This window comes from Mytilus californianus, unplaced genomic scaffold (genome assembly GCF_021869535.1).
Source record: "Mytilus californianus isolate M0D057914Y unplaced genomic scaffold, xbMytCali1.0.p SCAF_4, whole genome shotgun sequence".
Classification (NCBI taxonomy): domain Eukaryota; kingdom Metazoa; phylum Mollusca; class Bivalvia; order Mytilida; family Mytilidae; genus Mytilus; species Mytilus californianus.
The window spans coordinates 114180386-114196179 of NW_026262690.1; the positions used below are offsets into that span (position 1 = coordinate 114180386).

General features: G+C 32.4%; 1 protein-coding gene across 2 annotated transcripts in view; it reads left to right on the forward strand.

Moving 5' to 3' along the window:
- LOC127699103 (uncharacterized) overlaps positions 1 to 15794 on the forward strand; it is a 79496-nt gene that overhangs the window by 28987 nt on the left and 34715 nt on the right. For both annotated transcript variants that reach the window (XM_052202839.1, XM_052202840.1), the window contains exons 2-3: positions 3663 to 4646; positions 5207 to 5372. In XM_052202839.1, the coding sequence (XP_052058799.1) occupies positions 3669 to 4646; positions 5207 to 5372 (1144 nt within the window). In that variant the 5' untranslated portion in view covers positions 3663 to 3668. The remainder of the gene's footprint in view (positions 1 to 3662; positions 4647 to 5206; positions 5373 to 15794) is intronic.

Below are 15794 nucleotides of genomic sequence, written 5' to 3' on the forward strand. Positions count from 1 at the left end.
AATATTTGATTATTTAAAATAATGCATCTTAAATGACCATCCCAAGCTTAACTGCTAAAACAATAGAATAGTGTCGGGTCCTATCATGCAATATGGGATGCGTGGTTGCATGGGTGTTTTATTATAACTAAATGTTAATTCAGGAATTATTGCGTGCAATTATTATTGCGATTGTTGAAGAATTGACTGAAATGCGATTTTAATTATTGCGATTTCAGGAAAATATGCATACATTTATATGTAACAGATATCACAATGGGAGTTCTTATTACTTCGACACTCTCCCAGTGGTATTATTCGCATTAATTAAAACCTCACAATAATTTCTGGATGTACAGTAAATTATTTAATTTGAAAACAAGTTCATTGGTACAGGACGAAAACCAGCAAAAATTATATTACTTGTTAAATAAGATCAGATAAGTACTAATTGCTATTGTTAAAGAAAAAAAAAGATAAGAGATTTCATATGAGGTGAAATTATTTGTTTATTGAATAAAGTGGTATGCATGTGAAAGCCTTTACTTCTTGAGCTCATTATGAGTATTAATGATTAAATACACAATGTTTATTTAAAAAATGTCATAAAAAATATAGTTTTTCATTCATTTTGAAATAGTTTATCACAGTGATATCGAAAGCATTGTACATGTCACAATGCCTAAGTGAAATTTAGCTGACAATCCTTATCACAGTACATGTATACAGTCCTTTATTTCCTTGGGGTTTACATGATCTATAATGAATGTAGACAACTATCATCCTTTTGAATTTCATATGTTATTGTTCTACTGTGTTCCTTAGTTTTTCTTTAACATGTAACATGCCAGGAATAATCTTATATACATGTAATATATTGTTTATTACAATATATATCAGTAAGCAGTCCTCTCAAATGTGTTGTTAAAATTATAATTCTGTCTCATTTCATAAAATTGTCTCAATAACTGACAGATGATGGCATATGATGTAATCTTTTCCATTTATGTGTTGATCTTACAAGAAATAAGTGCATATTCCTTTCCTCTAATTTAATAACTTTTACTTGCTTGTTCTCAATGTTCCAGAGTCAGTTTCAACATGAAATTCTTACATTTGTTGTCATAGTGAAAATTTCTTCATTCCAAAGTTTTTCTTTCAATTCACATGTGACATGACATGGATTATTTCATATCAAGTTATTGTTTTGTTATATTTGTCCTCACACTTTTATCTTGAAAACATTCTCTGTTCACTCATAGATCTACAATTATCTCAATAATTACTGAAAGTTTTCAAACTTAATTCAATCACCAAATTGTAAATAAAAGGAAGATTTATGTACTATAAAAAAAGATCAAACTTATTCGTTCAATGTATGTTTACTTGTTTTTGTTTATATGTCTTTTTGATCGAGTTAAGCCATTTTAATTGATATTTCATGGTGTTTCTTTTTATGTTGTAATGTTACACTACTGTTTCATGTTAGAGAGAAGGTTTGCGTCTGTTTAAACGTTTAAACGTTGGCACAACTTTTTCGAATTTTGGGTCCTCGATGCTCTTCCACTTTGTACTTGTTTGGCTTTATAACTGTTTTGATCTGAGCGTCACTGATGAGTCTTATGTAGACGAAACGCCGTTCTGGCGTATTAAATTATAAGCCTAGTACCTTTGATAACTGTTTAAACCTGTTACATTTGTATGCACCTGTCCTAAATCAGGAGCCTGTTGTTCAGTGGTTGTCGTGTATTGGTGTGATTCATAAGTGTTTCTCGTTTCTCGTTTTTTATATAGATAAGACCGTTGGTTTTCCTGTTTGAATTGTTTTACACTAGTCATTTTGGGGCCCTTTGCAGCTTGCTCTTTGGTGTGATCCAAGGCTCCGGGTTGAATGCCGTACTTTGACCTATAATTGTTAAATTTTTACACATTGTGACTTAGATGGATAGTTGTCTCATTTGCACTCTTACCTCATCTTCTTATTTATATATATTGTTTTAAAAGCTTGATGCTTGTCACATTGTGAAAAGATCTACACAAAGAAACATAGACTTCAATATATTTTGATAGTTAATCAATATGACAAATGAACATTAACTCATAGACTATAATGATAAAAGTAGTTAAAAATGAATATATAGACCAATTTGAATGTGCAAAAAAAGGGATGAATTAAAATAATTGTCGAACAAGCCATGTATGATTATATTTTTAATTATTTTCTTTTTTTTGTGTGTTTGTACTATGTTATCCAATGTAATAAACACGTATGGAAATAATTGGTAATTTGAAAGCAGAGCAACTTGGAGATTCATACTCAAAATATGCTTAAAAAGTATAATATTAAAAATACCGAACTCCAAAATAAAATTCAAAACGGAATGTCCCTTATCAAACAGAAAATCAAAAGCTCAATCACATCAAATGAATGGAAAACAACTGTCATATTCCTGACAGGCATTTCTTCATGTAGATAATTGTGAATTAAACCTGGTTTAATAGCTAGGTAAACCTCTTACATGAATGACAGTCGCAGAAAAATCAATTATATGATAGATCTTAATAGGTCAATATAATAGGTCTTCATAAATCTTAATAAGTCAAGTGTTTGCCTTCTACACAAATATAAGAGGCGAATTGGAGTAGGTGGGGGTGTGATTCTCAGACTTTTAACAACTTCCACTCCTTATTGATGGGCCTCCTATTCACATTTATTGATTCTTGCATCTGTGCAAAGTAGGTGAGTCTTTACAATGTCGACATAAACTTAGTCAATGGGTAATCAAGATATGATTCTTGCATACATTATTCTAAGGAAACTTCTTTGTATTGACTGCCGTCGTCATGTTGACAGCGAAACATGAAACAAATGTGTACCGATCACACAGATACCTAGTTCCCTTTTTAAGAAAACATTTGGAGACTTCTACATTCATACTCAATCGAAATTTAATCATTAATGACATGAATATCGACGAACCTCGGCATTAAAATGGTGAAGTCTTTTAAAACAAACTTACCTGAAAATATATAAATCATCCTTTTATTGACGTGTTTTTGTTGGTGGACACTAGCTTTTATCATAACAAGGAGCCCAATCAGCTGTTAATGACAAGCTTCAACTTGAAGTCGACAAAACATTCAAGGCCAATCACTAGTCGCATAGTTTAGAATATGACGTAATATTTAGATTTCGATGCAATCATTCAAAATCAGTGCCCATTTTTTTAAATGCATTAACCTGCCTCCGTGAATCAAGACTCAAGGCGCCTAACATTTGTAACAAACCTACCAGAGCAATAATGTGTATATCATCATCCATATCTCAATTTCTACTGTACAACATAAATTGCATAGCTAACAATTAACATTTTTATGCCGAATTCATAGTATTAATTTACGAACAATTCTTTTTTAATTGTATTATTCAGTGAAAAACTTAGACAATGCATGCATATGTTACCATTATAAAAAAGCTAGCCCAAATAAAACATGTAATTGAGTGAAACCCAACCACTTAATTACTTGATACATAGGTTAATCATGAAAACTTTTTCCTCAATTATTTCAGGACAATAAATCAGTACCTTTGATTATATTTATACTGGTCTGAATGATTTGTCTAGCATTGAAAAAAACCCCGAATAATGCATATATTAAGTTTTATTATATTTGTATTAAAGGATATCATGACATCTATAGTGCAGGAACGGGAGAATTTTCTCAGATTGGCCATTTTAGTCATCGACCATTCTAAAGCTGCATTAATATCCCTTATTGAGTTGGATATACTAAACAAGCATTTAACGTTTGAACAATTTTTGAACCAAAATCAACATGAAATTTATCATCTATGCTACAACAATAGAAGGTGCTGTAGATGTTCACCAGGAAGCTCCCTATCACGAATACATAGAATTATATTTCCGTCACAGATGCAAGTTTTGTTCGATACCGCAGCCAATATGCATGGACATAGGCGAGGACCAGAATACTGCTGTAGTTTTGCAAAGAAAGGAATTGGTACTGATGTCCTTGACCTGATCCTAGCAAGATGTCTTCTTGTTTATTGCTGTACCGATGTCTTCTGGTACAGTTGTTTGCAATTTAAAGGAACCTCGTTTGAAGATTTTCTTAACCAAAACAAACATATGATATATCATTGTCGGCAATATAACCAAGGCTGCTGCCATTGCCAAAATCATTGTAAACTTCAAGCCAATCGTCAGATAGTAAATGCACACCAATGGAATGCTATGTTTATTTCCTCTTCAGGGCTACAAATGTGTCGGAAAAGGTCACATAGTAGTGCAACAAACTGCATCTGTTTTATATCTGCAATAACGGGTATCACCGAAGGAAACCTTGATATTGTTCTGCAACAAACAATACTTGAGTACTGTTGTTCAACTCGAAAATCGGTGGAAACTCTGGTGAAAATCAGAAACAACGTCTATGGTAACACAAATTCAACACGGATTAGTGATTCAGACTATACAAGAATCAAGAATGACATCGAATCGGCAATATTGGATATAGCAATTGTTTGTGGAAATGAACCAATGTCCAAAACGGCTTTAAATGATGTGTACTGTAGAAATTTTGATCACTCACAGTTTGTTCAATATCAAAACAGTTTATCAGAAACAAATAGAGATACAAAAAGTGTAAGTATATCTTTGGAAACGAAAAAAGTAATTGATTCTAGCAGCATTTCATGGTTTGAAATGATTAGAGAAATTTACATGTTTTGTTGTTTTATTTAGACTAAGGATCTAAAATGAGTTTTGCATTATTATGTAAGAACTGTTTTTTAATAAGTTGTCATTTTATTCATGCACCTTTGTGTTTGCCTCTCTAAAGTTTTGTATAAAGCACACGGATATGGAAAATCTTTATATTGACATTTCTACCTTAATCTACTCGTAACAAATTGGACTGTGTACAAGATTCGGCTGGTGCAGTTGTTGGTACCTGTGTTCATTTAGCATAAGGCTGATAGTACTATTGATTAAACTTCATACTATAATGTCAGGGATCCTACAATACCGGCTGAACTCGTTTTTATTGAATTCATAATAATGCAAGTGTGTTGATCCTTTTTAATCAATAAATGCGAATGTTTAATACGAAGATATATTTCTGACCGAATGAATCTGTATTATTATTTTATTCTATAAGCATTGAATGATTAGTTTTATATATTTTACAATTACTTTTCTTAAAGGTAAGAGAACTGTTAGCCTATATACAATCAAGTCCGATGACATTGGATCAAGTAATGAAGACATTGCAAACAATCAAAGAAGGTCAAAATGCGGATAAACCTATAGATGCAAAACTGCAGAAACTTGAAGACAAAACAGAAACAATTAGTTCTATTATAGAATCAGGTAAAATGGCACAGCTTAGCTTATAAATAATGACCCTTAGGGTGACTAGGGAATAGAAATATAGCCAATACACGTCTTCTTCCGACCGGCAGTTAAACCCTTGCCAAAATGGGGCGTCCGTTTGGCTGTGTGGGATGTACAAGTACGCAGCTATGCCCGGTCACAATGGGGAAACTAAATCCGATGCTACGTGTAGAGAGTCTCAGAGTACAAAGCTCTCTGCACGTTTAGAACACTTTTGTCAACTCTTTGAAGGCTGGTCTGTTACATGGCAAATTTGTGTCTCTATCCAGTATACCCTTATTGTTCAGTGGCAGACTAAATTTTCCCGACCTTCAACGCGGACGGCCTCTATTACATGACCTAACTATTGTATTTTTTGTTAATTTGTTCTCGTCCTGAAAATGCCTGAAATATTTTCCACTGGACGTTAAGCAATCAACTATCAATCAATCAATAATAAATAATGCATGATTTAAAAAAAACAGTCGTGACGACATTCAAGGATTCAAAAAAGTAAAAATAAATATAATGTTGTAAATGTTTTGATTAAATGACAGAGATGTTGGAAGTAAAACGAATGTGTTTATTCGAGACTATATACGGTCATTTTTACAAAGTTATCAGTTAATTGATATTTGTAGTTTATGATTTTACCCTTATAAAATAACACAAGAAAATAAATATATATTGCAGGTTTCTATATTATAACAACTTTTCTTGTGATAACAAATAATTAAAAGCTATCGAAACGACTTAATTCCATCACAAGATGTATTTTGACATACAAAGTGATTGAAGGTATAACGTGTACTCTTGGAAACCTAGCTGTCTTTTTCCAAGATTTCTTAGGTAAATGTTAGTTGTAATCCATCTATAAAAAAAGTACAGAAACTAAAAAAAAACATTTTTGGAAAGTTTGCTTCACAAAATATCTCTTGATAATAAAAACGCTTCTGCCAAAGTTTTATAAAATTCTATGAAGGTTTGATAAAGTAATTGATTTGTAAAAAACCTTAACCCCAGACTGTATCTTTTTATACGACCGCAAAAAAATTTTGAGGTCGTATATTGGTATGACGTTGGCGTCGTCGTCGTCGTCGTCGTCGTCGTCGTCGTCCGGCGTCGTCGTCCGAATACACAATGGTTTTCGCACTCTAACTTTAGTTTAAGTGAATGGATCTCTATGAAATTTTACCATAAGGTTCAATACCACAATAGGAAGGTGGGGATTGATTTTGGGGGTTATGGTACCAACAGTTAAGGAATTAGGGGCCAAAAAGGGGCCGAAAATAAGCATTTTTGTAACTTCCAGACATAACTTGTGTGTTAGCATATGGATCTCTTTGACATTGTACCACAAGATTCCATATCACAAAGGGTCAATGCTGGGATTGATTTTGGGGTTAATTGCCTCAAAATTTTAGGAATAAGGGGCCAAAAGGGGGCAAAAAACAAGCATTTTTCTAGTTTCATGACAATAACTTGTGTGTAAGTGTATGGATCTTTCTGAAATTTTACTACAAGGTTCCATTTCACAAAGGGAAAGCTGGAATTGAGTGTTGTGGTAATTGCCCAAAACGTTTAGTAATAAGGGGCCTAAAAAGGGGTTTAAAATAAGCATTTTTTAGTTTCTAGACAATAACTTGTGTTCAAGTGTATGGATCTCTCTAAAATTGTATTACAAGGTACCATACCACAAAGGCAAGGCTGTTATTGAGCTTGGTTTGGGGGGAAAGGGGGGTGGGGGTGATGAATCATAAGGGGGCGGGGGTCAAAAAAGGGGTAATTTTTTTTTTCCTTTTTTTTTTGTTTAAAATTTACATTTTAAGTTAGTTATTTTTTATCACGAAGAGAAAGTAGGAATTGAGTTTTGGGGTTAATTGCTCAAACATTTATGAATAAGGGGCCAAATATTGGTAGAAAATAAGGATTTTTTTAGTTTGCAACAAAAACTTGTGTTCAAGTGTATGGATCTCTGTGAAATTGTATTGCAATGTACCATACCACAAATTGAAGGTTGTGATTGAGGTGGGGGATGATGAATCAAAAGGGGGTTGAAAAAATGTGTGGGGGGTAGGATTTTTTTTTTCCTTTTTTTTTCTTTAAAATTTTCCATTTAAAGATGGTTGTTTCAGATTTATATATGAAAGAAAATAATAATGATACGGTTATATATCATGAGGAATTGAAATTTAAAATTATGTATATTGGAAATTTAGGTTACATTGGAAAGTAATAATTGGCTTTGGGGGGTGGTTATGGCTCTAATGTTTAAGGAATAAGGGGAAAAAAGGTTAAAAAACAAGGGTTTCCATTTTAATAGACAAATAATTGAGTAAAGAACATTATTTAAAAGCAGTGTAAGGTTGGTAATTCAAACTCATAAATAAATATCTCATCTACACTGCTTTTAAATTATGTAAATTGGAAATTTGCCAATAACTTTATTGTTAATAAATGCATTGGAAATTTGCCAACAATTTTAGTGTAATAAACTTCATTGGAAATTTGCCAATATAAAATTTTGCTGATGAAGGTTTTTTGTTTACCTTTAGCCTTGACTATGAAGTCATTTTCTATTTTTATAGCCTTTATGATGTAGTTGAATTATTTAATACTTTTATGATGTGTTTAAATGGGGTTTTATCATGTTTATGGTTGCAAATTTATTGTTTTAGTATAATAAACTCCATTTAAAATTTGCCAATAAAAAAATTTTTGTTTATTTTTAGCTATGATTATGATGTCATTTTCTATTTTACTTTTATGGTTGCAAAGAAATTTTTATTTTTAGATATTACTGTTAAATGATGCTGATTAAGGTTTTTGCTATGTTTAGCCATGACTATGATGTCATTTTCTATTTTAATATCTTTATGATGTATTTAAATGGGCTTTTATGGTTACAAAGGAATTTTATTTTTAGATATTACTTTAAATGTTGCTGATTAAGGATTTTTGTTTATTTTTAGCCATGACTATGATGTCACTTTCTATTTTAATACCTTTATGATGTATTTAAATGGGCTCCCATGTATTTAGATTTTTGATTATTTATACATGTTACCAAATTGGTCCACATTGAACAAAAACGGTCCAAATTTCAACTTTATTACATTACATCAAACATTGAATTCTACATATTCTTTGATATATTGAAATTAACAAACAATTTAGTTTATGGATATTCCACCATAATAGGTAAATTAAATTTTTTCCAGTTCTTACACCACATTCATCCTGTGTCAGAAACCTATGCTGTGTCAAATATTTAATGACAATCCAAAGTCATAGCTGTATCAAGCTTGAATTTTGTGTCCATACTTGCCCCAACTGTTCAGGGTTCGACCTCTGCGGTCGTATCAAGCTGCGCCCCAGCGAAGCATTTTATTGTTAAATGTTAACCAAAAAAAAATCCATTTATCAGTTAAATATAGAAAAATGGAAATTAATATTTTTCCAAATTTAACTCTTAATACTGTATTTTGAATATAACTAAGCTAAGTCAACATTTCCCAAAATTCCATTAAGGTTAGACAAAGTAATTGATGACCGAAAAACTTAAACCTCAGAATGTATCTACCTGTTAACTGTAAAAATAAACTTCAAAAATAAAAGTCCCTAATCAAATGGCAAAATCAAAAGCTCGCGACTATAGTATCATTCAATATATGAGCTGCGCCAGATAGAAATCGAACTTATGCAAGTACATGTATACATGAACAAACCCCAAAAATGTGACTCGCAAATGTGTTACTTCATTTGCGTAAGGTCGATTTCTACCCGACGCAGCTCAATTATTATTATATATATATTTTTATAGAGCCTAGGTGGTCGAGTGGTCTAGCGCGTCGGGTAAAGTGCAAGGCGATTTGGTGCCGCGATATCTCAGTAGCATGAGTTTGAATCCCGGCGTGGGAAGAACAAAAAATTTGTGAAAGCAAATTTACAGATCTAACATTGTTGGGCTGATGTTAAGACGAATTATACATACAGAATGTATTGTCAGCCTTGTATCACCATCACTGCTGGTGATCCGATGGATAAAATCTATATATATATTTTTAGAGAGCCTAGGTGGTCGAGTGGTCTAGCGCGTTCAGTGTAGTGCAAGGTGATTTGGTGCCACGATATCTCAGTAGCATGAGTTCGAATCCCAGCGAGGGAAGAGCAAAACATTTGCGAAAGCAAATTTACAGATCTAACATTGATGGGCTGATGTTTTGACGAATTATATATTCATCTAGCGTGGTAATACAGTACCTGATATATAAGGCATGAAGATGGAATTTTGACATATCAGCTGAATTAGCTATCTTACAGGATCTTACAAATGAATGAAGAATGCAGTCACATAAATAATTTAATTATAAGTACGTCTGAACCAGTGACAACTCTTGGGACAGATTTTATCCATCGGATCACCAGCAGTGATGGTGATACAAGGCTGAAAATACATTCTATATATATAATTCGTCTAAATAACAGGCCAACAATGTTAGATCTGTAAATTTATAAATATTAAATGACTGAATAATAGCAAAAGATAAATCTTATGGGGCGATGGATCATATAATTATGATACAGTACACAAAATATAATATTCAACAAGTCTAAAAGGGTACAACATCACCAAAAAATAATAAAATGAACAAATGTTAAATGTCTCGGATAACCGATATCCTTCATCAGTATGAATATTATGTAAAAAGTAAAATCACAAAAAATACTGAACTCCGAGGAAAATTCAAAAAGGAAAGTCCCTAATCAATGTAAATGAATCATATCAATCTATTCTGATTGCACTATAACAATCTTGAAATTTATACAATAAAACAGTTAAAACCGAACACAAAGACGCTAGTACATTTCTTAAATTCTGAAAACGTAGGTTATATAGCTTTTTACAACAGAGACAGCAAAGATATGCTTCAGATAAAAATAGTAATGTGCGATATGAAATGGTACAATTCTGAAATTTCAAAGGTGACGACAGCGAAGATAATACAACCTCGATTGCGTAGAAATACATTCCAAAGAAACAGCACATACCGATCAAAGTTTGTATATTATTTCAGATTTGCCAACGGTAGAGTTATTACAACAGAGGTTGCGTATTTAAACGTCCCAGATAGATAGCAGTTGGATAATAATTTAAAAAAAAATAATAATAAATTTTGACAAAGGTTAAATCGCTGATCCCTCCCACTTGAATAGAACCCTGCAAATCAAAAGTGGTACAATTAAAAAATGTTAGAGTTGGTACAGGTAAATAAATTAATATGAGACTGTGTAGTAATATTTATTCTTGAGAATTTAGACTAGTTATATTTTTTCGTTTGGGCTTGTATTATATTTTCCTTTTGGTTTATATGATCCGTTCATCCTATTTCGACTCTTTAAAATTCAAGAGTCTACCCTAAATTGAGGAAAATTATATGTCCTTCCAATTACCGTTTCGATCCCTATCATCACTGAAGAGACATTAATTGTCGAAATCCGGATATGGTGTACAACTTTTTGCACCTCATAATTGCGGTAAACCATCTTCTCCGCAAATAGAAGTTTTCTGTTTGGTATTAAATCAAGAACTAAGATCCATGTTACATCTGGTGATCAATTTATTTGGCAATCGTCAATGGCAGTCAGCAGGGGTTAAGATCATCAGTTGTTTGACCTGTTAGTCAAATGCGTTTTGTTAAAATATTCTTTTTCACTTTTTTAGTCTTTTGAAAATGTTGTTTGTGCTCTATTTAGACCTCTCTACAACGAAATTTGTTTTCAATTTAGACTTGTTTATATTTTTTCGTTTTGGGATTGTATTATATTTTCCCTCCGGTTTATATAATCCGTTCATCCTATTTCGACTCTTTAAAATTCAAGAGTCTATCCTAAATTGAGTTAAATTATATGGCCTTCCAAATACTGTTTCGATCCCTAACATCACTGAAGAGACATTAATTGTCGAAATCCGGACATGTTTGTGGTATACCATCTTGCCGCAATTTTATTGTTTTCTGTTTGGTATTGAATTAATATAAAAAAATCCATTTGGTTACATCTTGTGATCAATTTATTTGGCAATCGTCAATGGCAGTCAATAGGGTTTAAGAACATCAGTTGTTCGAAATGTTATACAAATGCGTTTTGTTAAAATATACTTTTTCACTTTATTTGGTCTTTTTAAAAATGTTGTTTGTGCTGTATTCAGACCCCTCTACAACGAAATTTGTTTTCAATTTAGACTTGTTTATATTTTTTTTCATTTGGGATTGTATTATATTTTCCCACCGGTTTATATAATCCGTTCATCCTATTTCGACTCTTTAAAATTCAAGAGTCTATCCTAAATTGAGTTAAATTATATGGCCTTCCAAATACTGTTTCGATCCCTAACATCACTGAAAAGACATTAATTGTCGAAATCCGGACATGTTTGTTGTATACCATCTTGCCGCAATTTTATTGTTTTCTGTTTGGTATTGAATTAATATAAAAAAATCCATTTGGTTACATCTTGTGATCAATTTATTTGGCAATCGGCAATGGCAGTCAATAGGGTTTAAGAACATCAGTTGTTCGAAATGTTATACAAATGCGTTTTGTTAAAATATACTTTTTCACTTTATTTGGTCTTTTTAAAAATGTTGTTTGTGCTGTATTTAGACCCCTCTACGACGAAATTTGTTTTACATGCACACGTATAAAAATTGCTGTTTTTATCCAACGCAATCATAGGTTTGAACGTTGTTTTCAATTAAGACTTAGAAATAAGTCTAAAAATTACACCCAAAGAGTGAGAATTAGATTTTTCTGATGACAACTTTTTGTCCATCCCTTAGCGGGATTCAAACTCACACCTTTGATACACTACAGCACCAATCGCTTAGCCTCATATCAAGCGCTCTAGACCACTCGACCACATCTGCTATATAAAAATATAACTTCAATAGTCGTAGTGTTACCTTGTCACGGAAGGCGAATCTAGAGATAGACACAAGACATGTGCAAGCACACGTTTAAAAATTGCTGTTTTTATCAAACGCAATCATAGGTTTGAACGTTGTTTTCAATTTAGAATTGTTTATATTTTTCCGTTTTGGCTTGTATTATATGTGCCTTCGAGTTTATATGATCCGTTCATCCTACTTCGACTCTTTCAAAATTCAAGAGTCTATCCTAAATTGAGGTCAATTTTATGACCTTTCAAATACCGTTTTGATTTCTAACATGACTGAAGAGACATTAATTGTCGAAATCCGGATATGGTGTTCAAATTATTTGCGGTATACCATCTTTTCCGCAAGTTTATTGTTTTCTGTTTGGTAATAAAGTAATAAAAAGATCTATTTTGTTACATCTGGTGATCCGTTTATTTGGCAATCGCCAGTGGCAGTCAGCAGTGTTTAATAACATCAGTTGTTCGACCTGCTTGTAAAATGCGTTTTGTTAAAATATCAACAATTAATACAGTAGTTAGATCCAAGTAACCTTTCATACACGATGTTTCAGATTTAACACCCCCATTTATGACAGGGCATGGACGAGTACTTTTCCACCCACCAGCTCCAAATGGACACCCAATTTTGTCAAGGATTAAACTGTCGTTTGAAAGAAGACCTGATTTATCATGTTTCTATTATTCATTCGCGCTTGGAGGTAGGACAATAGATGAAAGAGTAAATTAAAACGAATATACGCCAATAGAAGAACAATATACAAAAGTTATTAAACAAAATTATAAATTAATATTGATGGACATATAATTGTTTCATAAAGGTCAACACTTAGATTAATTTATATGTGGGCATTTGAAAATATGGACAATATTGAGCGTTCATTAAAGGAAACGTTTAGCTTTTAATTATATGGACACGTTTGGGGGAAAGGACACGTTTGTGCGTTCATAAAAACGACACGTTTCAGCGCCCTTTTGTAACTATACATGTTTTGAACTCAGCGACGTCATAAAGACACGTTTGGGGGAATAGGACACGTTTTAGGGACAGACATATATATATATATATATGGAACTTTGCAAGATTTTTCTTCTTTTTGTCTATGAGAAGGTTTTGTATGAACTCGGCTTCATATATAGATTCTACTGCTGTATCGAGTGTAATACGATATTTATCCACTCGTGACAGTTATATATATATATATATATATATATCTCAGGAGATGATTACCCAGTCGACCCACCCAGTTTCACTACTTTTCTGATTAGGAGTATATTCGATTTCGATTTGGTATTAAATCAAGAACTAAGATCCATGTTACATCTGGTGATCAATTTATTTGGCAATCGTCAATGGCAGTCAGCAGGGGTTAAGATCATCAGTTGTTTGACCTGTTAGTCAAATGCGTTTTGTTAAAATATTCTTTTTCACTTTTTTAGTCTTTTGAAAATGTTGTTTGTGCTCTATTTAGACCCCTCTACAACGAAATTTGTTTTCAATTTAGACTTGTTTATATTTTTTCGTTTTGGGATTGTATTATATTTTCCCTCCGGTTTATATAATCCGTTCATCCTATTTCGACTCTTTAAAATTCAAGAGTCTATCCTAAATTGAGTTAAATTATATGGCCTTCCAAATACTGTTTCGATCCCTAACATCACTGAAGAGACATTAATTGTCGAAATCCGGACATGTTTGTGGTATACCATCTTGCCGCAATTTTATTGTTTTCTGTTTGGTATTGGATTAATATAAAAAAATCCATTTGGTTACATCTTGTGATCAATTTATTTGGCAATCGTCAATGGCAGTCAATAGGGTTTAAGAACATCAGTTGTTCGAAATGTTATACAAATGCGTTTTGTTAAAATATACTTTTTCACTTTATTTGGTCTTTTTAAAAATGTTGTTTGTGCTGTATTCAGACCACTCTACAACGAAATTTGTTTTCAATTTAGACTTGTTTATATTTTTTTTCGTTTGGGATTGTATTATATTTTCCCACCGGTTTATATAATCCATTCATCCTATTTCGACTCTTTAAAATTCAAGAGTCTATCCTAAATTGAGTTAAATTATATGGCCTTCCAAATACTGTTTCGATCCCTAACATCACTGAAAAGACATTAATTGTCGAAATCCGGACATGTTTGTTGTATACCATCTTGCCGCAATTTTATTGTTTTCTGTTTGGTATTGAATTAATATAAAAAAATCCATTTGGTTACATCTTGTGATCAATTTATTTGGCAATCGTCAATGGCAGTCAATAGGGTTTAAGAACATCAGTTGTTCGAAATGTTATACAAATGCGTTTTGTTAAAATATACTTTTTCACTTTATTTGGTCTTTTTAAAAATGTTGTTTGTGCTGTATTTAGACCCCTCTACGACGAAATTTGTTTTACATGCACACGTATAAAAATTGCTGTTTTTATCCAACGCAATCATAGGTTTGAACGTTGTTTTCAATTAAGACTTAGAAATAAGTCTAAAAATTACACCCAAAGAGTGAGAATTAGATTTTTCTGATGACAACTTTTTGTCCATCCCTTAGCGGGATTCAAACTCACACCTTTGATACACTACAGCACCAATCGCTTAGCCTCATATCAAGCGCTCTAGACCACTCGACCACATCTGCTATATAAAAATATAACTTCAATAGTCGTAGTGTTACCTTGTCACGGAAGGCGAATCTAGAGATAGACACAAGACATGTGCAAGCACACGTTTAAAAATTGCTGTTTTTATCAAACGCAATCATAGGTTTGAACGTTGTTTTCAATTTAGAATTGTTTATATTTTTCCGTTTTGGCTTGTATTATATGTGCCTTCGAGTTTATATGATCCGTTCATCCTACTTCGACTCTTTCAAAATTCAAGAGTCTATCCTAAATTGAGGTCAATTTTATGACCTTTCAAATACCGTTTTGATTTCTAACATGACTGAAGAGACATTAATTGTCGAAATCCGGATATGGTGTTCAAATTATTTGCGGTATACCATCTTTTCCGCAAGTTTATTGTTTTCTGTTTGGTAATAAAGTAATAAAAAGATCTATTTTGTTACATCTGGTGATCCGTTTATTTGGCAATCGCCAGTGGCAGTCAGCAGTGTTTAATAACATCAGTTGTTCGACCTGCTTGTAAAATGCGTTTTGTTAAAATATCAACAATTAATACAGTAGTTAGATCCAAGTAACCTTTCATACACGATGTTTCAGATTTAACACCCCCATTTATGACAGGGCATGGACGAGTACTTTTCCACCCACCAGCTCCAAATGGACACCCAATTTTGTCAAGGATTAAACTGTCGTTTGAAAGAAGACCTGATTTATCATGTTTCTATTATTCATTCGCGCTTGGAGGTAGGACAATAGATGAAAGAGTAAATTAAAACGAATATACGCCAATAGAAGAACAATATACAAAAGTTATTAAACAAAATTATAAAT